This window comes from Bombina bombina, chromosome 3, assembly GCF_027579735.1.
Source record: "Bombina bombina isolate aBomBom1 chromosome 3, aBomBom1.pri, whole genome shotgun sequence".
Lineage (NCBI taxonomy): Eukaryota > Metazoa > Chordata > Amphibia > Anura > Bombinatoridae > Bombina > Bombina bombina.
The window spans coordinates 471747453-471774219 of record NC_069501.1 but is presented as its reverse complement, the minus strand read 5'-3'; the positions used below and the strand labels follow the sequence as shown (position 1 = coordinate 471774219).

At 39.6% G+C, this 26767-nt stretch overlaps 1 protein-coding gene across 4 annotated transcripts in view; it reads right to left on the bottom strand.

Annotated features, from left to right (window-relative positions):
- Positions 1-26767, bottom strand: part of AMPD2 (adenosine monophosphate deaminase 2) — a 195195-nt gene that overhangs the window by 68725 nt on the left and 99703 nt on the right. For all 4 annotated transcript variants that reach the window (XM_053706770.1, XM_053706773.1, XM_053706771.1 and 1 more), the window contains exons 7-12: positions 14420-14561; positions 14121-14210; positions 13655-13784; positions 13378-13572; positions 12676-12807; positions 3820-3983 (exon numbers count right to left, since the gene is read on the bottom strand). In XM_053706770.1, the coding sequence (XP_053562745.1) occupies positions 3820-3983; positions 12676-12807; positions 13378-13572; positions 13655-13784; positions 14121-14210; positions 14420-14561 (853 nt within the window). The remainder of the gene's footprint in view (positions 1-3819; positions 3984-12675; positions 12808-13377; positions 13573-13654; positions 13785-14120; positions 14211-14419; positions 14562-26767) is intronic.

The window sequence follows — 26767 nt, the reverse complement described above, 5'->3', positions numbered from 1 at the left end:
AACTCACTAACGCAGCCCCATTGATTCCTATGGGGAAATAAAAGTTATGTCTACACCTAACACCCTAACATGAACCCCGAGTTTAAACACCCCTAATCTTACACTTAATAACTCCTAATATGCCGCCCCCGACTTCGCCGTCACCTGCATTATATTATTAACCCCTAATCTGCCGCTCCGGACACCGCAGCCACCTACATTATATGTATTAACCCCTAATCTGCTGCCCCCAACATCGCCGACACCTACATTATATTTAATAACCCCTAATCTGCCGCCCCCAATGTCGCCACCACCTACCTACACTTATTAACCACTAATCTGCCGCCCCAACGTCGCCGCCACTATAATAAACATATTAACCCCTTAATCGCCGCACTCCCGCCTCGCAAACAGTAATTAAATATTATTAACCCCTAATCTGCCGTCCCTAACATCGCCGCCACCTACCTACATTTATTAACCCCTAATCTGCCGCCCCCAACGTCACAGCCACTATATTAAAGTTATTAACCCCTAAACCTAAGTCTAACCCTAAACCTAACACCAATTAACTTAAATATAATTTAAATAAATCTAAATAAATATTACTATCATTAACTAAATTATTCCTATTTAAAACTAAATACTTACCTGTAAAATAAACCCTAATCTAGCTACAATATACTTAATAGTTACATTGTATCAAGCTTAGGATTTATTTTTATTTCACAGGCAAGTTTGTATTTAATAACTACCTAGCTAAAATAAATACAAATTTACCTGTAAAATAAAACCTAACCTAAGATACACTAACACCTAACACTACACTATAATTAAATAAATTAACTAAATTAAATACAATAACCTAAATTAAATTAGCTAAAGTACAAAAATAAAAACACTAAATTACAGAAAATAATAAACAAATTACAGAAATTTAAACTAATTACACCTAATCTAATAGCCCCATTAAAATAAAAAAGCCCCCCAAAATAAAAAAAAACCCTAGCCTAAACTAAACTACCAATAGCCCTTAAAATGGCCTTTTGCGGGGCATTGCCCCAAAGTAATCAGCTCTTTTATCTGTAAAAAAAAATACAAACAACCCCTACAACAGTAAAACCCACCACCCACACAACCAACCCCCAAATAAAATACTATCTAAAAAAAACCTAAGCTCCCCATTGCCCTGAAAAGGGCATTTGGATTGCCGCCCAAACCCTAATCTAAAAAATAAAACCCACCCAATACACCCTTAAAAAACCTAACACTAACCCCCTGAAGATCGACTTACCAGGAGACGTCTTCATCCAAGCCGGGCAAGTGGTCCTCCAGACGGGCAGAAGTCTTCATCCAAGCCGGGCAAAAGTGATCCTCCAGACAGGCAGAAGTCTTCATCCAAGCCGGGCAGAAGTGGTCCTCCAGACAGGCAGAAGTCTTCATCCAGACGGCATCTTCTATCTTCATCCATTCGGCGCGGAGCGGCTCCATCTTCAAGACATCCGACGGGGAGCATCCTCTTCTTCCGACAACTAAAACAGAATGAAGGTACCTTTAAGTGACGTCATCCAAGATGGCGTCCCTTAGATTCCGATTGGCTGATAGAATTCTATCAGCCAATCGGAATTAAGGTAGAAAAAATCATATTGGCTGATGCAATCAGCCAATAGGATTGAAGTTCAATCCTATTGGCTGATCCAATCAGCCAATAGGATTGAGCTCACATTCTATTGGCTGTTCCAATCAGCCAATAGAATGCAAGCTCAATCGTATTGGCTGATTGGATTAGCCAATATGATTGAACTTCAATCCTATTGGCTGATTGCATCAGCCAATAGGATTTTTTCTACCTTAATTCCGATTGGCTGATAGAATTCTATCAGCCAATTGGAATGTAAGGGACGCCATCTTGGATGACGTCACTTAAAGGTACCTTCATTCTGTTTTAGTCGTCGGAAGAAGAGGATGCTCCCTGTCGGATGTCTTGAAGATGGAGCCTCTCCGTGCCGGATGGATCAAGACTTCTGCCTATCTGGAGGACCACTTCTGCCCGGCTTGGATGAAGACTTCTGCCCGTCTGGAGGACCACTTCTGCCCGGCTTGGATGAAGACTTCTGCCCGCCTGGAGGACCACTCCGCCCAGCTTGAATGAAGACGTCTCCCGGTAAGTCGATCTTCAGGGGGTTAGTGTTAGGTTTTTTTAAGGGTGTATTGGGTGGGTTTTATTTTTAGGTTAGGGTTTGGGCCTGCAATAGAGCTAACTGCCCTTTTAAGGGCAATGCCCATCCAAATGCCCTTTTCAGGGCAATAGGGAGCTTAGTTTTTTTTAGATAGTATTTTATTTGGAGGGTTGGTTGGGTGGGTGGTGGGTTTTACTGTTGGGGGGGTTGTTTGTATTTTTTTTACAGGTAAAAGAGCTGATTATTTTGGGGCAATGCCCCGCAAAAGGCCCTTTTAAGGGCTATTGGTAGTTTAGTTTAGGCTGGGTTTTTTTTATTTTGGGGGGGGCTTTTTTATTTTAATAGGGCTATTAGATTAAGTGTAATTAGTTTAAATTTCTGTAATTTGTTTATTATTTTCTGTAATTTAGTGTTGTTTTTTTTTGTACTTTAGCTAATTTAATTTATTTAATTGTATTTAATTTAGTTAATTTATTTAATTATAGTGTAGTGTTAGTGTAACTTAGGTTAGGTTTTATTTTACAGGTACTTTTGTATTTATTTTACCTAGGTAGTTATTAAATAGTTAATAACTATTTAATAACTATTCTACCTAGTTAAAATAAATACAAACTTGCCTGTAAAATAAAAATAAACCCTAAGCTACAATGTAACTATTAGTTATATTGTAGCTAGCTTAGGGTTTATTTTATAGGTAAGTATTTAGTTTTAAATAGGAATAATTTAGTTAATGATAGTAATATTTATTTAGATTTATTTAAATTATATTTAAGTTAGTGGGTGTTAGGTTTAGGGTTAGACTTAGGGTTTAGGGGTTAATAACTTTAATATAGTGGCGGCGACATTGGGGGCGGTAGATTAGGGGTTAATAAATGTAGGTAGGTGGCGGCGATGTTAGGGATGGCAGATTAGGAGTTAATAATATTTAACTAATGTTTGTGAGGCGGGAGTGCGGCGGTTTAGGGGTTAATATGTTTATTATAGTGGCGGCGAAGTTGGGGGTGGCAGATTAGGGGTTAATAAGTGTAGGTAGGTGGCGGCGACATTGGGGACGGCAGATTAGGGGTTAATAAATATAATGTAGGTGTCGGCGATGTTGGGGGCAGCAGATTAGGGGTTCATAAGTATAATGTAGGTGGCGGCGGTGTCCGGAGCGGCATATTAGGGGTTAAAATTTTTATTATAGTGTTTGCGGTGCGGGAGGGCCTCGGTTTAGGGGTTAATAGGTAGTTATGGGTGTTAGTGTACTTTTTAGCACTTTAGTTATGAGTTTTATGCTATGGCGTTGTACCATAAAATTCTTAACTATTGACTTTTTAATGCGTTAGGACTCTTGACAGGAGAGGGTGTACAGCTCACTTTTTGGTCTCCCAGGACAGACTCGTAATACCGGCGCTATGAAAGTCCCATAGAAAAAAGATTTTACAAAGTTTACGTAAGTCGTTTTGCGGTAAGGCCAAAGAAGTGTGCGCTGCCCCTAAACCTTCAAGACTCGTAATAGCAGCAGGCGTAAAAAAGCAGCGTTAGGACCTCTTAACGCTGCTTTTTTACCCTAACGCACAACTCGTAATCTAGGCGATAGTCTTTTAAATGTGGGTATCTGTCTCAAACATGAGAGGTTGATGTGGGGCCCATTTAATATTTACAATATACTCACTAGAGTCGGGGGATCTGCACAAGCCATCTGACATTGTTAGAGTGCACTTTATAGTTGACAGCCCACCGAGCAAGGCTGTCCCATTCCTCACGACTGCGCCCATATATAGAGAGGCGCAGTTCTGCATTCTGATATTTACTCTCTTCAAAGTCTGCCATTACTTCCTGCAAAAGGGAAAAAAAAAAGTAGGTGTATGGGTGTGAATGTGCAATAATAATAACGGATACTTGTATAGCGCACAACCTCGACTTGCGGCACTGATAACAAGTGTTATTATTACCCAACGGTACTCATTTTACCGACCTTGGAAGGATAAAAGGCCAAGTGGACCTTGCCGGGATTGAACCTGCAACCATCAGATCTCTGCAACAGTACCATGAGCTATCTATCCAGCTACTGATGGGTGTGAATGTGTGAGCACACACAAGACATCATTCCCTATATCTCTGAAAGAACTGCACCTACCTCTCCATGAATCAAGAATATTTGTAATCCCCTATTATCTCTTTGCATCATTGCACCCTCTGTGTGAGAACAGCTTTACACTTCATGCACTGTCGTGTCTCAGTGTTCAAAGGCCTGTCAGAAGTTCATGGTATTTGTCTGATTAACATGATCATAAAGTGCTATTAATCCCAAAAAATATGCATGAAAGAGCAGTATTTAAACATTTTTAAAAGATTTTGCCATGAAAAAAAGATGTTACAAGTAATTTTGAAAGTAACAAGAAGCGCATGTTTATACACAACTCATCCCTATGGATAAACTGCTCACTGGCTGACAAGGATATCTCCTACAGCTCCAGAATTGGACAAGGACATGCCCTCAGCAATATGCAAACAAATGAGATATATTCAGAACAGGAAGATCAGTTTAAAAAAACAACTTTGCATTTAATTTTAATTTGTAATAAAATTTTTGGGAAAAAAATGTGTGCTCTAAAAAAATGTTTTAATTTTTTTTTTTTTTTAACCCCTTAATGACCACAATGTACCCTGTATGTCACTGGTCGTTAAGGGTTTTTTCAGGACATAATAGCACAAGTCTAGCAAGAACACGCTATTAATGCCCTCCCTCCAGAAGGCTTTGTGGAATAGAGCAGTCTCAACGCTGGTGGCAAGACCGTGCTATAAAACAATCAAGTCCCAAAAAAAGGCCAGCGACATACAGGGTACGTCGCTGGTCCTTAAGGGGTTAATCTTCTGCTTCTGGTGTCGTTGCTCATCTGTGTGAGTGTTCCTCATCAGCCAATGAACTGCTATCCCATGGCTAGTTGTACACTTCTTGTTAGTTTCAAAATCAAAATAAGAAGGTTTAAAGTTACATTTTTCCAGATTAAAAAAAAACAAAAACATATTTAAATAGTGCTCTTTCAAATACAATACCTGTATAGAAAAATTTAGCTTTTTCTTACCTTTAATAAAATAGGTATTATTGTTTATGAATAATATACAAGCAGAAAGTTTACCTTGGAGATTTTTCTACAAAACTCTTTTTATATCATTACCATTTACATTGTATATTTCCTCAAAGTTTATTATTATTATTTTTAAGAAGGGGCTTCTGATGCTCTGACAGTATAGATCTGTATTCTAGATGGATGTTTTGTTCTATGCAACAAATAATAATTATATAAAACATGATGCTTTACAGTCTGCAAGAAGTTTATGTATGTGAGCATGTTAAAAAAAAAAAAAGTGTTAAAAAACATAATTTATGTAAGAACTTACCTGATAAATTCATTTCTTTCATATTAGCAAGAGTCCATGAGCTAGTGACGTATGGGATATACATTCCTACCAGGAGGGGCAAAGTTTCCCAAACCTCAAAATGCCTATAAATACACCCCTCACCACACCCACAAATCAGTTTAACGAATAGCCAAGAAGTGGGGTGATAAGAAAAAAGTGCGAAAGCATAAAAAATAAGGAATTGGAATAATTGTGCTTTATACAAAAAAGTTCATAACCACCTCAAAAAGGGTGGGCCTCATGGACTCTTGCTAATATGAAAGAAATGAATTTATCAGGTAAATTCTTACATAAATTATGTTTTCTTTCATGTAATTAGCAAGAGTCCATGAGCTAGTGACGTATGGGATAATGAATACCTAAGATGTGGATCTTCCACGCAAGAGTCACTAGAGAGGGAGGGATAAAATAAAGACAGCCAATTCCGCTGAAAAATAATCCACACCTCAAAACAAAGTTTAAATCTTATAATGAAAAAAACTGAAATTATAAGCAGAAGAATCAAACTGAAACAGCTGCCTGAAGAACTTTTCTACCAAAAACTGTTTCAGAAGAAGAAAACACATCAAAATGGTAGAATTTAGTAAAAGTATGCAAAGAAGACCAAGTTGCTGCTTTGCAAATCTGATCAACCGAAGCTTCATTCCTAAATGCCCAGGAAGTAGAGACTGACCTAGTCGAATGAGCTGTAATCCTTTGAGGCGGAGTTCTACCCGACTCGACATAAGCATGATGAATCAAAGACTTTAACCAAGATGCCAAAGAAATGGCAGAAGCCTTCTGACCTTTCCTAGAACCAGAAAAGATAACAAATAGACTAGACGTCTTTCGGAAATCTTTAGTAGCTTCAACATAATATTTCAAAGCTCTAACGACATCCAAAGAATGCAACAATCTTTCCTTAGAGTTCTTAGGATTAGGACACAAAGAAGGAACCACAATTTCTCTACTAATGTTGTTAGAATTCACAACCTTAGGTAAAAATTTAAATGAAGTTCGCAACACCGCCTTATCCTGATGAAAAATCAGAAAAGGAGACTCACAAGAAAGAGCAGATAATTCAGAAACTCTTCTAGCAGAAGACATGGCCAAAAGAAACAAAACTTTCCAAGAAAGTAATTTAATATCCAGCGAATGCATAGGTTCAAACGGAGGAGCTTGAAGACCCCCCAGAACCAAATTCAAACTCCAAGGAGGAGAAATTGACTTAATGACAGGTTTTATACGAACCAAAGCCTGTACAAAACAATGAATATCAGGAAGATTAGCAATCTTTCTGTGAAAAAGAACAGAAAGAGCAGAGATTTGTCCTTTCAAGGAACTTGCAGACAAACCTTTATCCAAACCATCCTGAAGAAACTGTAAAATTCTAGGGATTCTAAAAGAATGCCAAGAAAAATGATGAGAAGAACACCAAGAAATGTAAGTCTTCCAGACTCGATAATATATCTTCCTAGAAACAGATTTACGATCCTGTAACATAGTATTAATTACGGAGTCAGAGAAAACTCTATGACTGAGAATCAAGCGTTCAATCTCCATACCTTCAAGTTTAAGGATTTGAGATCCTGATGGAAAAAAGGACCTTGCGATAGAAGGTCTGGTCTTAACGGAAGAGTCCACGGTTGGCAAGTAGCCATCCGGACAAGATCCGCATACCAAAACCTGTGAGGCCATGCTGGAGCTACCAGCAGAACAAACGAACGCTCCTTTAGAATCTTGGAAATCACTCTTGGAAGAAGAACTAGAGGAGGAAAGATATAGGCAGGATGATACTTCCAAGGAAGTGACAATGCATCCACTACTTCCGCCTGAGGATCCCTGGATCTGGACAGATACCTGGGAAGTTTCTTGTGTAGATGAGAAGCCATCAGATCTATTTCTGGAAGTCCCCACATTTGAACAATCTGAAGAAATACCTCTGGGTGAAGAGACCATTCGCCCGGATGTAATGTTTGGCGACTGAGATAATCCGCTTCCCAATTGTCTATACCTGGGATATGAACCGCAGAAATTAGACAGGAGCTGGATTCCGCCCATACAAGTATTCAAGATACTTCTTTCATAGCCAGAGGACTGTGAGTCCCTCCTTGATGATTGACATATGCCACGGTTGTGACATTGTCTGTCTGAAAACAAATGAATGACTCTCTCTTTAGAAGAGGCCACGACTGAAGAGCTCTGAAAATCGCACGGAGTTCCAAAATGTTGATTGGTAATCTCGCCTCCTGAGATTCCCAAACCCCTTGTGCTTTCAGAGACCCCCATACAGCTCCCCAACCTGTCAGACTTGCATCTGTTGAGATCACAGTCCAGGCCGGAAGAACAAAAGAAGCCCCCTGAACTAAACGATGGTGATCTGTCCACCACGTCAGAGAGTGTCGAACAATCGGTTTTAAAGATATTAATTGTGATATCTTTGTATAATCCCTGCACCACTGGTTCAGCATACAAAGCTGAAGAGGTTGCATGTGAAAACGAGCAAAGGGGATCGCGTCCGATGCAGCAGTCATAAGACCTAGAATTTCCATGCATAAGGCTACCGAAGGGAATGATTGAGACTGAAGGTTTCGACAAGCTGAAACCAATTTTAGACGTCTCTTGTCCGTCAGTGACAGAGTCATGGACACTGAATCTATCTGGAAACCTAAAAAGGTTACCCTTGTCTGAGGAATCAACGAACTCTTTGGTAAATTGATCCTCCAACCATGTTCTTGAAGAAACGATACAAGTCGATTCGTATGAGATTCTGCTAAATGTGAAGACTGAGCAAGTACCAAGATATCATCCAAATAAGGAAATACCACAATACCCTGTTCTCTGATTACAGATAGAAGGGCACCGAGAACCTTTGTAAAAATCCTTGGAGCTGTTGCTAGGCCAAACGGCAGAGCCACAAACTGGTAATGCTTGTCTAGAAAAGAGAATCTCAGAAACTGATAGTGATCTGGATGAATCGGAATATGCAGATATGCATCTTGTAAATCTATTGTGGACATATAATGCCCTTGCTGAACAAAAGGCAGAATAGTCCTTATAGTTACCATTTTGAATGTTGGTATCCTTACATAACGATTCAATATTTTTAAATCCAGAACTGGTCTGAAGGAATTCTCCTTCTTTGGTACAATGAAGAGATTTGAGTAAAACCCCAGCCCCTGTCCCAAAACTGGAACTGGCACAATTACTCCAGCAACTCTAGATCTGAAACACATTTCAGAAATGCTTGAGCCTTCACTGGATTTATTGGGACACGGGAAAGAAAAAATCTTCTTGCAGGAGGCCTTATCTTGAAGCCTATTCTGTACCCTTGTGAAACAATATTCTGAATCCAAAGATTGTGAATCGAATTGATCCAAATTTCTTTGAAAAATCGTAATCTGCCCCCTACCAGCTGGGCTGGAATGAGGGCCGCACCTTCATGTGGACTTGGGAGCTGGCTTTGGCTTTCTAAAAGGCTTGGATTTATTCCAGACTGGAGATGGTTTCCAAACTGATACCGCTCCTGTAGGGGAAGGATCAGGTTTTTGTTATTGTGACGAAAGGAACGAAAACGATTAGCAGACCTAAATTTACCTTTAGATTTTTTATCCTGTGGTAAAAAAGTTCCTTTCCCCCCAGTAACAGTTGAAATAATAGAATCCAACTGTGAACCAAACAATTTATTACCTATGAAAGAAAGGGAAAGCAAAGTTGACTTAGAAGACATATCAGCATTCCAAGTTTTAAGCCATAAAGCTCTTCTAGCTAAAATAGCTAAAGACATATACCTGACATCAACCCTAATGATATCAAAGATGGCATCACAAATAAAGTTATTAGCATGTTGAAGAAGATTAACAATGCTATGAGTATTATGATCTGTTACTTGTTGTGCTAAAGCTTCCAACCAGAAAGTTGAAGCTGCAGCAACATCCGCCAAAGATATAGCAGGTCTAAGAAGATTACCTGAACATAAGTAAGCTTTTCTTAGAAAGGATTCAATTTTCCTATCTAAAGGATCCTTAAAGGAAGTACTATCTGCCGTAGGAATAGTAGTACGTTTAGCAAGAGTGGAGATAGCCCCATCAACCTTAGGGATTTTGTCCCAAAACTCTAATTTGTCAGATGACACCGGATATAATTGCTTAAACCGTTTAGAAGGAGTAAATGAATTACCCAAATTATTCCATTCCCTAGAAATTACTTCAGAAATAGCATCAGGGACGGGAAAAACCTCTGGAATAACTACAGGAGGTTTAAAAACTGTATTCAAACGTTTAGATTTAGTATCAAGAGGACCAGATTCCTCTATTTCTAATGCAATTAAGACTTCTTTAAGTAAAGAACGAATAAATTCCATTTTAAATAAATATGAAGATTTATCAGTATCAACCTCTGAAACAGAATCCTCTGAACCAGAAAAATCATTATCAGAATGATGATGTTCATTTAAAAATTCATCTGAAAAATGAGAAGTTTTAAAAGACCTTTTACGTTTACTAGAAGGAGGAATAACAGACATAGCCTTCTTAATAGATTTAGAAACAAAATCTCTTATGTTAACAGGAACACCCTGAATATTAGATGTTGATGGAACAGCAACAGGTAATGGAAAATTACTAAAGGAAATATTATCTGCATTAACAAGTTTGTCATGACATTCATTACAAACAACAGCCGGAGGAACAGTTACCACAAGTTTACAACAAATACACTTAACTTTGGTAGATCCAGCATCAGGCAGCAATTTTCCAGAAGTATCTTCTGATTCAGGGTCAATCTGAGACATCTTGCAATATGTAATAGAAAAAACAACATATAAAGCAAAATTGATCAAATTCCTTAAATGACAGTTTCAGGAATGGGAAAAATGCCAATGAACAAGCTTCTAGCAACCAGAAGCAAATAAACAATGAGACTTAAATAATGTGGAGACAATAATGACGCCCATATTTTTTAGCGCCAAAAAAGATGCCCACATTATTTGGCGCCTCAATGCTTAAGCGCCAAAAATGACGCCACATCCGGTGACGCCGACATTTTTGGCGCAAAAACGTCAAAAAAATGACGCAACTTCCGGCGACAAGTATGACGCCGGAAATGACAAAGAAAATTTTTTGCGCCAAAAAAGTCCGCGCCAAGAATGACGCAATAAAATGAAGCATTTTCAGCCCCCGCGAGCCTAACAGCCCACAGGAAAAAAAGTCAAATTTTAAGGTAAGAAAAATTGATTATTCAAATGCATTATCCCAAATAATGAAACTGACTGTCTGAAATAAGGAATGTTGAACATCCTGAATCAAGGCAAATAAATGTTTAAACACATATATTTAGAACTTTATATAAAAGTGCCCAACCATAGCTTAGAGTGTCACAAAAATAAGACTTACTTACCCCAGGACACTCATCTACATGTAGTAGAAAGCCAAACCAGTACTGAAACGAGAATCAGTAGAGGTAATGGTATATATAAGAGTATATCGTCGATCTGAAAAGGGAGGTAAGAGATGAATCTCTATGACCGATAACAGAGAACCTATGAAATAGACCCCGTAGAAGGAGATCATTGAATTCAAATAGGCAATACTCTCTTCACATCCCTCTGACATTCACTGCACACTGAGAGGAAAACCGGTCTCCAGCCTGCTGCGAAGCGCATATCAACAAAGAATCTAGCACAAAATGACTTCACCACCTCCATGGGAGGCAGACTTTGTAAAAACTGATTTGTGGGTGTGGTGAGGGGTGTATTTATAGGCATTTTGAGGTTTGGAAAACTTTGCCCCTCCTGGTAGGAATGTATATCCCATACGTCACTAGCTCATGGACTCTTACTAATTACATGAAAGAAATGTCCTTTCTACATGCAAAAAAATTTTTAAAAAATGATTGCCCCACTGCCTTATTGATATATAGTGATATGCCTCACAAGCATACAATTTTTTTTTATATCTATGTCTTTATATTTACATCATTAATTTCAGGGCTTTAAATATAATATAATATTATATAATAACACATATAATATATAGTAAGAATAAGTAAAGAATTATACACGTATTACATTACTAATGTCAGTTTTGAGAAGGGCCTGAAACCTAACTCGTTTTACTTCCCATAAACTTACATTATATAACTGGGTTAATTTTACACTGAATTTTTTTAAAACAGTTCCTTTAGGAACAGAGCCCTGGTGTAAACTGAGGGCTACCTGCACCTCTTTCTAAACTGTAAGCATGCTGTCACTTGATAACAATGCCTGTGTTTGTATTATTATCAAGCAACATAAAATGTGTGCGCTTAAAAAGACATAAATATATGTTCTGACAGATATAAGTATATTTATAACAAATGTTTTAAATTTAAAAATTCCTAAAAAACATTCAATACATATAAAAATGATATTTTGGCAGTTTTCCATACATAAAGTTATTTCAATTGTAAATTAGCAGTGAATATGAAGTTTCCTATTTGTTTTAAACAAGTTTATACCTTTTAGAGTATATATATATATATATCCACCGGTGGTAGAAACAATTTTTATATATTTCTATGTATTGAATGTTTTTCAAAAATAATTTTTATATGTATTGAATGTTTTTTTTTTAGGAATTTATAAATTTGAAACATTTGTTATAATTATACTTTTATCTGTTAGAACATATATTTATGATAGCTGTCTTTTAAGCGCACTCATATTATGTTGCGTTTGGATACATCTCTTTAAAAGAGTTGCTACTCTATCGTATAAAGGGTTAAAGCTTTTTTGTTTATTGTATTATTATCCTCAATAAAAATTATTAGTAAAAAAATAGCACTCACTGATAACGGTTACCATAAGTATTTTTGCATCCCTTAAATTTCCCTGCAATAATGTAACATTCTTTTTCTTTATATTGCTGGTCCCAAATTAATGTTTAAGGCTGTTTCAAATATATTTTCCTTCTTAAACATATCAATGTCCCATTTTATTTGGAATATCTTTTTATTTAATTGCCACTAAAAACCTAAAACCTCAGTGTTCACTGCTTTATTTGAGAGAGCAACAAAATGTTTAGTTGGGGAAGAAAAATAGTGAAGTTATGAAAACACTCTCACAGGATCAAGCTGGGCAAACTCTTACCTTGATGATGTGGGCAAAGTATTTCCCGCCCACTTTGTTATCGGTTTTGATAAAAATTTCCCTCAGGACGGATTCTCCGATTGGATTATATTTGGCATTGAATTTGTCAAACCGATGGAAGGTGTTTCTGTCCTGAAGTACAAAGAACTGTTAGTACCGATTTTAACCCATTGGCAGCCTGACAACTTTTGGTACAAAGAACTGTTAGTACCGATTTTAACCCATTGGCAGACTGACAACTTTTGGTACAAAGAACTGTTAGTACCGATTTTAACCCATTGGCAGCCTGACAACTTTTGGTAGCCATGGAGTTAATTAATTAACCTATTATTATGTTCATGTGCACATGTTCTGCTAAGTACCTCACGTGCCTCATGCACCTTATGCGTGTATCAATTTCTCATATGCATATCACTCTTTGTGCTGTTTTGTGCATAAATAAAACTTTGGGCATAATTCACCCTCTATAATAATGTTTGTAAATATATATCACTGCATCACTAAGTTACTATGCATCTGTGTTAAATGGTGTTTCCACGGTTCTGCATATTTGTCTCCCTGCTTCAACCTATGTTCTTTTATGTATGGCATTTTATATTTTATTCTTTCCCAATGTCTTGTTTGTTTATGTAATGCTCTGATAGTCTAGGTTCCTGTAGGAACTGTATGTATATACTGGAAGACCCAAGTCTTTCCTCTCACCGCATGCATGTCCAAAGTATCCACACTGAGGTCATATGCAGACAGGTTCATGCTCTGGAAGACTTCACGTAGTGTCTGCTCCTTTCCTCTCTCCTCATGCACAATTTCATCACTATTTTTCTTCATGGCTCGTTTGATGAAACGGAGCAGATGCTTCTGATTCATGCAAGAGGCAGCATGAATGTGAGTATCCACCTACATGCAATACAAATGTTATAAGTCAGCTCTCTTCAACCAAATGCCATTTTTTAATGTGGTAGGTCATGTGTTATTTCACCTTGCGTATATTATAAAAGTCTCGGTGAGGCACTTTCTTCTGAGCTGCCAACTCCTTCATCTCATTGAGCAAAACATGCATTTGGAAGCGGGAACTGAGGTACTGCAGCCGGCGGTAGCAGAATGACTTACTATAGGTAAAAAAAATAAAGGATTAATGACATAAGCAAGATGATAATTAAAAATGAAATCATGACACTGGTCAATTTTGTCCCTTCTCTGATTAATCAAATAAATATTACATAAATATATTACATGCAATAAAGGCAACATGTCACACAAAAATGTAGTAAATACAGTAGTAACAATTCATTAAGGCCTCTAAAATGGTTCTATCAAGGTTTAATGAGATAATAAGTGAAAAGGCAGATGTAAAACATGTCAAAGTTTTATTACCATGGAAGACATGGTCTCTCCCTTAAGTAATGTGCTTTGTACGATTTTATCTTCTCTTTTGAGTTACTCACATAGGTCCGTTGATGATCAGGGCCATCAGAACATTCATATCAGCAACAAATTCTGACAGGTCTGGATATGGAAGATCAAGCTCTGTGCTCCTGATGGAAAGAGTACAAACTAATGTGAGACACTAAGGTTACTCACAAAGTGGACAGAATAGAATAGACATTAGAATCTCTTATTTTAAAAAACTAGTAGAATACAAAACAAAAATACATATTAGAAGCACTTTTTCTATACAGCTTGAATATACATAATTCAAACCTACATCACACATATACAGAACACACTATCTTTGAAAACTTACGAATCAGTTATTTCACGCTTAGTGTACACATGAACTACACCATCGACCATCTTCAGTCCGAACCCAGTGTCAGGTGGCATGGTGCTGGGATCACACACTTCATATGGGTGCTGCTCTGAAAAAGGAGGATGCACAGGGACATCTGCAGAAAGGTGAAAAGGGGAGAACAAAAAAGAGAATTTATACTAACTGATGATTCCATTTCTCTCATTCTCAAAAAGACATTGTAATCAATGTTTTCCAGAAAGGGACAGTAAAATCAAAATTAAAGTGTTTTCGTTTCACACAGAGAAGGCAATTTTAATCAATTTTACAATTTACTTCCATTAGCCAATGTGCTATGTTCTCTTGGTATCCTTTGCTGAAAAGCATTCCTAGGTAAACTCAGGAGCAGCCATGCACTACTGGGAGCTAGATGGTGATTGGTGACTTTACATTTTTGCCTCGTGTCATTGGCTCAGCAGAGGCATTCAGCTAGCTCACAACAGTACACTGCTGCTCCTGAGCTTACCTATGTTTACTCTTCAAAACAGGATACCAACAGAACAAAGCAGATTTGATAGCAGAAGTATATTGAAAAGTTATTTAAAATTGCATGTTCTATCTGAATCATGAAAGTTTAATTTTTACTTTACTGACGCTTTAAGTTAGTTTCAGTTAACTTAACTGCCCCTACCGCTTTGAGAATAACATTATCTGTTCCATGTAAGTATGTCCACAGTCACCAGAATTCTGTAAAAACATAATTTATGCTTACCTGATAAATTCCTTTCTTCTGTTGTGTGATCAGTCCACGGGTCATCATTACTTCTGGGATATAACTCCTCCCCAACAGGAAATGCAAGAGGATTCACCCAGCAGAGCTGCATATAGCTCCTCCCCTCTACGTCAGTCCCAGTCATTCGACCAAGAAACAACGAGAAAGGAGTAACCAAGGGTGAAGTGGTGACTGGAGTATAATTTAAAAGATATTTACCTGCCTTAAAACAGGGCGGGCCGTGGACTGATCACACAACAGAAGAAAGGAATTTATCAGGTAAGCATAAATTATGTTTTCTTCTGTTATGTGTGATCAGTCCACGGGTCATCATTACTTCTGGGATACCAATACCAAAGCAAAAGTACACGGATGACGGGAGGGATAGGCAGGCTCATTATACAGAAGGAACCACTGCCTGAAGAACCTTTCTCCCAAAAATAGCCTCCGAAGAAGCAAAAGTGTCAAATTTGTAAAATTTGGAAAAAGTATGAAGCGAAGACCAAGTTGCAGCCTTGCAAATCTGTTCAACAGAGGCCTCATTCTTAAAGGCCCAAGTGGAAGCCACAGCTCTAGTGGAGTGAGCTGTAATTCTTTCAGGAGGCTGCTGTCCAGCAGTCTCATAGGCTAAACGTATTATGCTACGAAGCCAAAAAGAGAGAGAGGTAGCAGAAGCTTTTTGACCTCTCCTCTGTCCAGAGTAAACGACAAACAAGGAAGAAGTTTGGCGAAAATCTTTAGTTGCCTGCAAGTAGAACTTGAGGGCACGAACTACATCCAGATTGTGTAAAAGACGTTCCTTCTTTGAAGAAGGATTTGGACACAAGGATGGGACAACAATCTCTTGATTGATGTTCCTGTTAGTGACTACCTTAGGTAAGAACCCAGGTTTAGTACGCAGAACTACCTTGTCTGAGTGAAAAATCAGATAAGGGGAATCACAATGTAAGGCTGATAACTCAGAGACTCTTCGAGCCGAGGAAATAGCCATTAAAAACAGAACTTTCCAAGATAACATTTTTATATCAATGGAATGAAGGGGTTCAAACGGAACACCCTGTAAAACGTTAAGAACTAAGTTTAAACTCCATGGTGGAGCAACAGCTTTAAACACAGGCTTGATCCTAGCTAAAGCCTGACAAAAGGACTGGACGTCTGGATTTTCTGACAGACGTCTGTGTAACAAGATGGACAGAGCTGAAATCTGTCCCTTTAATGAACTAGCTGATAAACCCTTTTCTAAACCTTCTTGTAGAAAAGACAATATCCTAGCGATCCTAACCTTACTCCAGGAGTAACCTTTGGATTCGCACCAGTATAGGTATTTCCGCCATATTTTATGGTAAATCCTTCTGGTAACAGGCTTCCTAGCCTGAATCAGGGTATCAATAACCGACTCAGAAAAACCACGTTTTGATAAAATCAAGCGTTCAATTTCCAAGCAGTCAGCTCCAGAGAAGTTAGATTTTGATGTTTGAATGGACCCTGTATCAGAAGGTCCTGTCTTAGAGGTAGAGACCAAGGCGGACAGGATGACATGTCCACTAGATCTGCATACCAAGTCCTGCGTGGCCAAGCAGGTGCTATTAGAATTACTGATGCTCTCTCCTGTTTGATTTTGGCAATCAATCGAGGAAGCAGCGGGAAGGGTGGAAACACATAAGCCATCCTGAAGTTCCAAGGTGCTGTCAAAGCATCTATCAGAACTGCTCCCGGATCCCTGGATCTGGACCCGTAGCGAGGAAGTTTGGCGTTCTGGCGAGACGCCATGAGATCTATCTCTGGTTTGCCCCAACGTCGAAGTATTTGGGCAAAGACCTCCGGATGAAGTTCCCACTCCCCCGGATGAAGAGTCTGGCGACTCAAGAAATCCGCCTCCCAGTTCTCCACTCCCGGGATGTGGATTGCTGACAGGTGGCAAGAGTGAGACTCTGCCCAGCGAATTATCTTTGATACTTCCATCATTGCTAGGGAGCTTCTTGTCCCTCCCTGATGGTTGATGTAAGCTACAGTCGTGATGTTGTCCGACTGAAACCTGATGAACCCCCGAGTTATTAACTGGGGCCAAGCCAGAAGGGCATTGAGAACTGCTCTCAATTCCAGAATGTTTATTGGAAGGAGACTCTCCTCCTGATTCCATAGTCCCTGAGCCTTCAGAGAATTCCAGACAGCGCCCCAACCTAGTAGGCTGGCGTCTGTTGTTACAATTGTCCAGTCTGGCCTGCTGAATGGCATTCCCCTGGACAGGTGTGGCCGATGAAGCCACCATAGAAGAGAATTTCTGGTCTCTTGATTCAGATTCAGAGTAGGGGACAAATCTGAGTAATCCCCATTCCACTGACTTAGCATGCATAGTTGCAGCGGTCTGAGGTGTAGGCGTGCAAAAGGTACTATGTCCATTGCCGCTACCATTAAGCCGATCACCTCCATGCATTGAGCTACTGACGGGTGTTGAATGGAATGAAGGACGCGGCATGCATTTTGAAGTTTTGTTAACCTGTCTTCTGTCAGGTAAATCTTCATTTCTACAGAATCTATAAGAGTCCCCAAGAATGGAACTCTTGCGAGAGGAAAGAGAGAACTCTTCTTTTCGTTCACTTTCCATCCATGCGACCTTAGAAATGCCAGAACTAACTCTGTATGAGACTTGGCAGTTTGAAAGCTTGAAGCTTGTATTAGAATGTCGTCTAGGTACGGAGCTACCGAAATCCCTCGCGGTCTTAGTACCGCTAGAAGGGCACCCAGAACCTTTGTGAAGATTCTTGGAGCCGTAGCCAATCCGAATGGAAGAGCTACAAACTGGTAGTGCCTGTCTAAGAAGGCAAACCTTAGATACCGGTGATGATCTTTGTGGATCGGTATGTGAAGGTAAGCATCCTTTAAATCCACTGTGGTCATGTACTGACCCTCTTGGATCATGGGTAAAATTGTCCGAATAGTTTCCATTTTGAACGATGGAACTCTTAGGAATTTGTTTAGAGTCTTTAAATCTAAGATTGGCCTGAAAGTTCCCTCTTTTTTGGGAACCACAAACAGGTTTGAGTAGAACCCTTGTCCTTGTTCCGACCACGGAACCGGATGGATCACTCCCATTGTTAACAGATCTTGTACGCAGCGTAGAAACGCTTCTTTCTTTATCTGGTTTGTTGACAACCTTGACAGATGAAATCTCCCTCTTGGGGGAGATAATTTGAAGTCTAGAAGGTATCCCTGAGATATGATCTCTAGTGCCCAGGGATCCTGAACATCTCTTGCCCAGGCCTGGGCGAAGAGAGAGAGTCTGCCCCCTACTAGATCCGGTCCCGGATCGGGGGCTCTCGGTTCATGCTGTCTTTGGGGCAGCAGCAGGTTTCCTGGCCTGCTTGCTTTTGTTCCAGGACTGGTTAGGCTTCCAGCCTTGCCTGTAACGAGCAACAGCTCCTTCCTGTTTTGGTGCAGTGGAGGTTGATGCTGCTCCTGTTTTGAAATTCCGAAAGGGACGAAAATTAGACTGTCTAGCCTTAGCTTTGGCCTTGTCTTGAGGTAGGGCGTGGCCCTTACCTCCCGTAATGTCAGCGATAATTTCTTTCAAACCGGGCCCGAATAAGGACTGCCCCTTGAAAGGTATATTAAGTAATTTGGACTTAGAAGTAACATCAGCTGACCAGGATTTTAGCCACAGTGCCCTGCGTGCCTGTATGGCGAATCCTGAGTTCTTAGCCGTAAGTTTGGTTAAATGTACTACGGCCTCCGAAATGAAAGAATTAGCTAGTTTAAGGACTCTAAGCCTGTCCGTAATGTCGTCTAGCGTAGAGGAACTAAGGTTCTCTTCAAGCGACTCAATCCAAAATGCTGCCGCAGCCGTAATCGGCGCGATACATGCAAGGGGTTGTAATATAAAACCTTGTTGAACAAACATTTTCTTAAGGTAACCCTCTAATTTTTTATCCATTGGATCTGAGAAAGCACAGCTATCCTCCACCGGGATAGTGGTACGCTTAGCTAAAGTAGAAACTGCTCCCTCCACCTTGGGGACCGTTTGCCATAAGTCCCGAGTGGTGGCGTCTATTGGAAACATCTTTCTAAATATTGGAGGGGGTGAGAACGGCACACCGGGTCTATCCCACTCCTTAGTAACAATTTCAGTTAGTCTCTTAGGTATAGGAAAAACGTCAGTACTCGCCGGTACCGCAAAGTATTTATCCAACCTACACAGTTTCTCTGGTATTGCAACAGTGTTACAATCGTTGAGAGCTGCTAAGACCTCCCCTAGTAGTACACGGAGGTTCTCCAATTTAAATTTAAAATTTGAAATATCTGAGTCCAATCTGTTTGGATCAGAACCGTCACCCACAGAATGAAGCTCTCCGTCCTCATGCTCTGCGAGCTGTGACGCAGTATCAGACATGGCCCTAGCATTGTCAGCGCACTCTGTTCTCACCCCAGAGTGATCACGCTTGCCTCTTAGTTCAGGTAATTTAGACAAAACTTCAGTCATAACAGTAGCCATATCTTGTAATGTTATCTGTAATGGCCGCCCAGATGTACTAGGCGCCAAAATATCACGCACCTCCCGGGCGGGAGATGCAGGTACTGTCGCGTGAGGCGAGTTAGTCGGCATAACTCTCCCCTCGCTGTTTGGTGAAATTTGTTCACATTGTACAGATTGACTTTTATTTAAAGTAGCATCAATACAGTTAGTACATAAATTTCTATTGGGCTCCACCTTGGCATTGGAACAAATGACACAGATATCTTCCTCTGAGTCAGACATGTTTAACACACTAGCAAAAAACTTACAACTTGGTTATAATCTTTTTTAGCAAAAAACGTACTGTGCCTCAAAGAGGTACTAACGATTAAATGACAGTTGAAATAATGAACTGAAAAACAGTTATTGCATCAAATTTTAAAAACAACACAACTTTTAGCAAAGGTTTGTTCCCATTAGTAAAAAACAACACTAATTAAATTTGTACATAAGAAAACAAAACAACGTTTTTTTTTTTTTTTTTTTTTTTTTTTTTTTTTTTTTTTTTATACACAGTCACTATAAGAATTCTCACAGCTCTGCTGAGAGAATTTACCTCCCTTCAAAGAAGTTTGAAGACCCCTGAGATCTGTCAGAGATGAACCGGATCATGCAGGACATATAAAAGTAGCTGACTGGAATTTTTTGATGCGTAGCAAAGAGCGCCAAAAACGGCCCCTCCCTCTCCCACACAGCAGTGAAGAGAAACGAAACTGTCACAATTAAAGCAAAAAACTGCCAAGTGGAAAATAATGCCCAAACATTTATTCACACAGTACCTCAGCAATGTAAACGATTCTACATTCCAGCAAAAACGTTTAACATGAGAATAGTTATTAAAAGGATTAGTGACCTTAACACAGTAGTTCCGGTGAAATACCATCCCCAGAATACTGAAGTGTATACATACATGTCATTTTAACGGTATGGCAGGCTTTTCTCATCAATTCCATTCAGAAAATAAAAACTGCCACATACCTCAATGCAGATTCATCTGCCCGCTGTCCCCTGATCTGAAGCCTTTACCTCCCTCAGATGGTCGAGAACAGCAATATGATCTTAACGACTCCGGTTAAAATCATAGTAAAAAATCTCTGTCAGATTCTTCCTCAAACTCTGCCAGAGAAGTAATAACACGCTCCGGTGCTATTTTAAAATAACAAACTTTTGATTGAAGTCATAAAAACTAAGTATAATCACCATAGTCCTCTCACACATCCTATCTAGTCGTTGGGTGCAAGAGAATGACTGGGACTGACGTAGAGGGGAGGAGCTATATGCAGCTCTGCTGGGTGAATCCTCTTGCATTTCCTGTTGGGGAGGAGTTATATCCCAGAAGTAATGATGACCCGTGGACTGATCACACATAACAGAAGAAACCCCTGATTCTGTAGCCAGATTTTGTTTATTAAATTACTTTGAATTGCAGACAATGGGCTCCATTTATCAAGTTGCAGTTGCAGCTTTCGGAGCCGCAGTCTTAGGGGTTGATTTATCAAAGGCTGACAAGAGAACCTGCAGTCCGTATTTAACAAGCAGCGGTCATCAGACCGCTGCTTTCCTAACCTTTCTCCGCCTCTAAGGTGGTGAATGTTAATCTCCCCGGTCTCGTCCGACCGGGGAGATTGACAGCTCCTGTCTGCGCGTGATTGGCTGTGCGCAGGAGGGGGGTGGGATTGCAAGCGAGCAGGGGAATTCAGCCTGCCAGAGATGAGCTGCATGGACAGAGGCGCTTATATGCGCCCCTGTCTGCTGCAGCTTGATAAATCAACCCCTTAAGGTGACAGAGTGAGATCAACCTGATTATGTCTAACCAGGATGATTGTCAGTTGCTTGCTTGAGAGCAAGGGGGTTTGCCACAATGCTGGGCAGACAGGTTCCCGACAGTGAAACTTGTCCTCCCTGCATTTGATAAATGAGGACCAAAACATTTTTAATTTTGGGACAAATACAACTTTTTTAATTTGCTATACCAAGATGAGATAAACTAGATGGAGTTTAACTTTTACACTATAGCACTATGGGCCTGATTTTCAAAAATACTTGGAGAGATGAGAGCTGCTTCCCATAGAAAGTCATGAAACTCTCTAAGATACAGACTCTCACATGGGTGTGTGAGGTTAACAGGGGAGCCCCTGGTGCCAATATAAATTCTTAGGGCCTGATGATTAAAAACCCAATTGCGTTTTCTCAAGTGCGCTAACCTAACATGAAATATTAATATGTCACATTCCACTGTTCTTCACATAGCAGAATATGTTCTATTTATTCTTAAATACATATTTCTACATATATCTAATGTGTTTTTTTGGTAAAATATATATCTTTATATATATATATATATATATATATATATATATATATATATATATATATATATATATTGCCCTCCACTAATATTGGTACCCTTGTTAAATATGAGCAAAGAAGGCTGTGAAAAACAGCTTTATACTTTAACTTTTTAATATTTTGTTCAAAAAATACACAAAAATATTCTACTCTCATGGATATCAAACAATTGCAAACACAGCACAGGTTTATCCCAAAGAATTTTTTTTTGTTAATTATGTGTGGCACAATTATTGGCATCCTTTTAGTCGACACTTTGTGCTTCTTCCCTTTACCAACATAACAGCTCTGAGTCTTCTCCTATAATGCCTGATGAGGTTGAAGAATACATGACATGGTTCTGAGACCATTCCTCCATACAGAATCTCTCTAGATCCTTCAAATTTCGAGGTCAACGCTGGTGGACTGTCCTCTTCAGTTTACCCACAGGTTTTCTATGGGGTTCAGGTCAGGGACTGGGATGGCCATGGCAGGACCTTGATTTTGTGGTCAATAAACCAATGTTGTGTTGATTTTGATGTATGTGTTGGATCATTGTCCTGCGGCAAGATCCAACCACAGCCCATTTTAAGTTTTCTGGCAGAGGCAGTCAGGTTTTCATTTAATATCTGCTGATATTTGATAGAGTCCATGATGCCATGCATCCTAACAAATTGTCCAGGTCTTCTGGCAGAAAAAGAGCCACAACTATATTTAACCGTGAGCATGAGGTACTTTTCCATATGGCTACCTCTCTGTGGCCTAGATTTGGAGTTCGGCGGTAGCCGTCAAAACCAGCGTTAGAGGCTCCTAACGCTGGTTTTGGCCGCCCGCTGGTATTTGGAGTCAGTGATTAAAGGGTCTAACGCTCACTTTTCAGCCGCGACTTTTCCATACCGCAGATCCCCCTACGCCATTTGCGTAGCCTATCTTTTCAATGGGATCTTTCTAACGCTGGTATTTAGAGTCGTTTCTGAAGTGAGCGTTAGAGCTCTAACGACAAAATTCCAGCCGCCTGAAAATAGCAGGAGTTAAGAGCTTTCTGGCTAACGCCGGTTCATAAAGCTCTTAACTACTGTACCCTAAAGTACACTAACACCCATAAACTACCTATGTACCCCTAAACCGAGGTCCCCCCACACCGCCGCCACTCGATTAAAATTTTTAACCCCTAATCTGCCGACCGCCACCTACGTTATACTTATGTACCCCTAATCTGCTGCCCCTAACCCCGCCGACCCCTGTATTACATTTATTAACCCCTAACCTGCCCCCCACAACGTCGCCGCCAGCTACTTAAAATAATTAACCCCTAATCTTCCGACCGCAAAGCGCGGCCACCTACGTTATCCCTATGTACCCCTAATCTGCTACCCCTAACACCGCCGACCCCTATATTATATTTATTAACCCCTAATCTGCCCCCCTCAACGTCGCCGACACCTGCCTACACTTATTAACCCCTAATCTGCCGAGCGGACCTGAGCGCTACTATAATAAAGTTATTAACCCCTAACCCGCCTCACTAACCCTATCATAAATAGTATTAACCCCTAATCTGCCCTCCCTAACATCGCCAACACCTAACTTCAATTATTAACCCCTAATCTGACGACGGGAGCTCACCGCTATTCTAATAAATTGATTAACCCCTAAAGCTAAGTCTAACCCTAACACTAACACCCCCCTAAGTTAAATATAATTTAAATCTAACGAAATTAATTAACTCTTATTAAATAACTTATTCCTATTTAAAGCTAAATACTTACCTGTAAAATAAATCCTAATATAGCTACAATATAAATTATAATGATATTATAGCTATTTTAGGATTAATATTTATTTTACAGGCAACTTGGTATTTATTTTAACCAGGTACAATAGCTATTAAATAGTTAAGAACTATTTAATAGCTACCTAGTTAAAATAATAACAAATTTACCTGTAAAATAAATCCTAACCTAAGATATAATTAAACCTAACACTACCCTATCAATAAAATAATTAAATAAACTACCTACAATTACCTACAATTAACCTAACACTACACTATCAATAAATTAATTAAACACAATTGCTACAAATAAATACAATTAAATAAACTAGCTAAAGTACAAAAAATAAAAAAGAACTAAGTTACAAAAAATAATAAAATATTTACAAACATAAGAAAAATATTACAACAATTTTAAACTAATTACACCTACTCTAAGCCCCCTAATAAAATAACAAAGCCCCCCAAAATAAAAAATTCCCTACCCTATTCTAAATTAAAAAAGTTACAAGCTCTTTTACCTTACCAGCCCTGAACAGGGCCCTTTGCGGGGCATGCCCCAAGGATTTTCAGGATTTACCCCCCCCCAACATTACAACCCACCACCCACATACCCCTAATCTAACCCAAACCCCCCTTAAATAAACCTAACACTAAGCCCCTGAAGATCTTCCTACCTTGTCTTCACCATACCAGGTTCACCGATCCGTCCTGGCTCCAACATCTTCATCCAACCCAAGCGGGGGTTGGCGATCCATCATCCGGTGCTGAAGAGGTCCAGAAGAGGCTCCAAAGTCTTCCTCCTATCCGGCAAGAAGAGGACATCCGGACCGGCAAACATCTTCTCCAAGCGGCATCTTCAATCTTCTTCCATCCGGTGCGGAGCGGGTCCATCTTGAAGCAGGCGACACGGATCCATCCTCTTCTTCCGTTGTCTCCCGACGAATGACGGTTCCTTTAAGGGACGTCATCCAAGATGGCGTCCCTCGAATTCCGATTGGCTGATAGGATTCTATCAGCCAATCGGAATTAAGGTAGAAATTTTCTGATTGGCTGATGGAATCAGCCAATCAGAATCAAGTTCAATCCGATTGGCTGATCCAATCAGCCAATCAGATTGAGCTCGCATTCTATTGGCTGATCGGAACAGCCAATAGAATGCGAGCTCAATCTGAGTGTTAGGTGCAGACGTAGGAAGTCTTTCCCCATAGGAAACAATGGGGCTGCGTTAGGAGCTGAACGCTGCTTTTTTCAGCTCAAACAGCCCCATTGTTTCCTATGGGGGAATCGTGCACGAGCACGTTTTTGAGGCCGGCCGCGTCCGTAAGCAACTCTGGTATCGAGAGTTGCATTTGCGGTAAAAATGCTCTACGCTCCTTTTTTGGAGCCTAACGCAGCATTTGTTTAAACTCTCGATACCAGAGTTAAATTTATGGTGCGGCCAGAAAAAAGCCCGCGGAGCGTTAACAGCCCTTTTACCGCCGAACTCCAAATCTAGGCCTGTGTGTGCCAAACCCACCGCTGCTGTTTATTGCCAAAAAGCTCTATTTTGGTTTCATCATTTGAAGTTCCAGTAGTGTCTGGCAAAATTAGTTTGTTTTTGGATGAGAGTAGAGGCTTTTTTGAAACCCATCCAAACAACTTATGGTGATGTAGGTGACCTTGGATTGTAGTTTTGAAGACTTTCTGACCCCAAAACGCAACTAACTTATGCAATTCTCCAGCTGTGATCCATGGAGATATTTTGGCCACTCGAACCATCCCCTTCACAATGGGTAGAGACAATATTGATACACATCCTCTTCCAGGTTGATTCATAACATTTCCAGTTGACTGTAACTTTTTAATTATTACCTTGATGGCGGAAATGGGTATTTTTAATGCTTTTGCTATTTTCTTATAGCCACTTCCTATTTTGTGAAGATAAACAACCTTTTGCGCACATCACAACTATATTCCTTGGACTTGTGATGAATGACTAAGGAAATTTGGCCTATGTGTTACCTCATATTTATACCCCTGTGAAACAGGAAGCCATGGTTGTACAATTTCCTGTTTCTAGTCACCCAGTTTTACTAAAAATGTAAAATATAAATGGGAATATACTTCAAATATATTTTTCCCATATGAATTCATAGGGTGTCAATAATTTTGCCACATATATATTTAACAAAGATTATATATTTTTTGGATAAACCTGTGTTTGCAATTGTTTGATATCCACAAGAGCAGAGTATTTTTGTGTATTTTTGTAACAAAAGATCAAAAGGTTAAAGAATAAAGACAATTTTTCACAGCCTTCTTTGCTCATATTTACCAAGAGTGGCAATACTAATGGTGGGCACTGTAGACATTTTTGTAGCTATGTTTCAGCCCCCTCTTGTGAAAACTAGAGTATTTACATGATGATTACTAATATTACCTATTATGAGTTGGCAGAGTTGGGGGTACATTTTTTAATATAATCCTGATTAGAACAGTAGAGGGTTATCTTTTAAGTGTAGTTCAATTAACTGTGGAACTATTATTATGGATTGTTTACATGCTATTGGGCCAAATTATCAAGCTCCGAATGGAGCTTGATACCCCTGTTTCCGCACAAGCCTAACTTGAGGCCGCGGACATCAATCCGCCCGATCCTATACGATCGGGCTGATTGACACCCCCCCTGCAGGGAGCGGCATTGCACAAGGAGTTCACTAGAACAGCTTGTGTAATGATAAATGCTTGTATGTTGTCAGCATTTATCGATGTCCGGCGGACATGATACACTACATCTTATCATGTCCACTCGCACTTTAATAAATTGACCCCTTTGTATCAAAAAGGGTAAGAGTATATGTTAAGAAGCATCAATGAAACACAACAGAATATCATCAACACAGTACTTTTAATTCCAATAAGTAAAAATATTTAATTGGGGTCAATTTATTAAATGGCGAGCGGACATGATTCGCTATAGCGAATCATGTCCGCTCG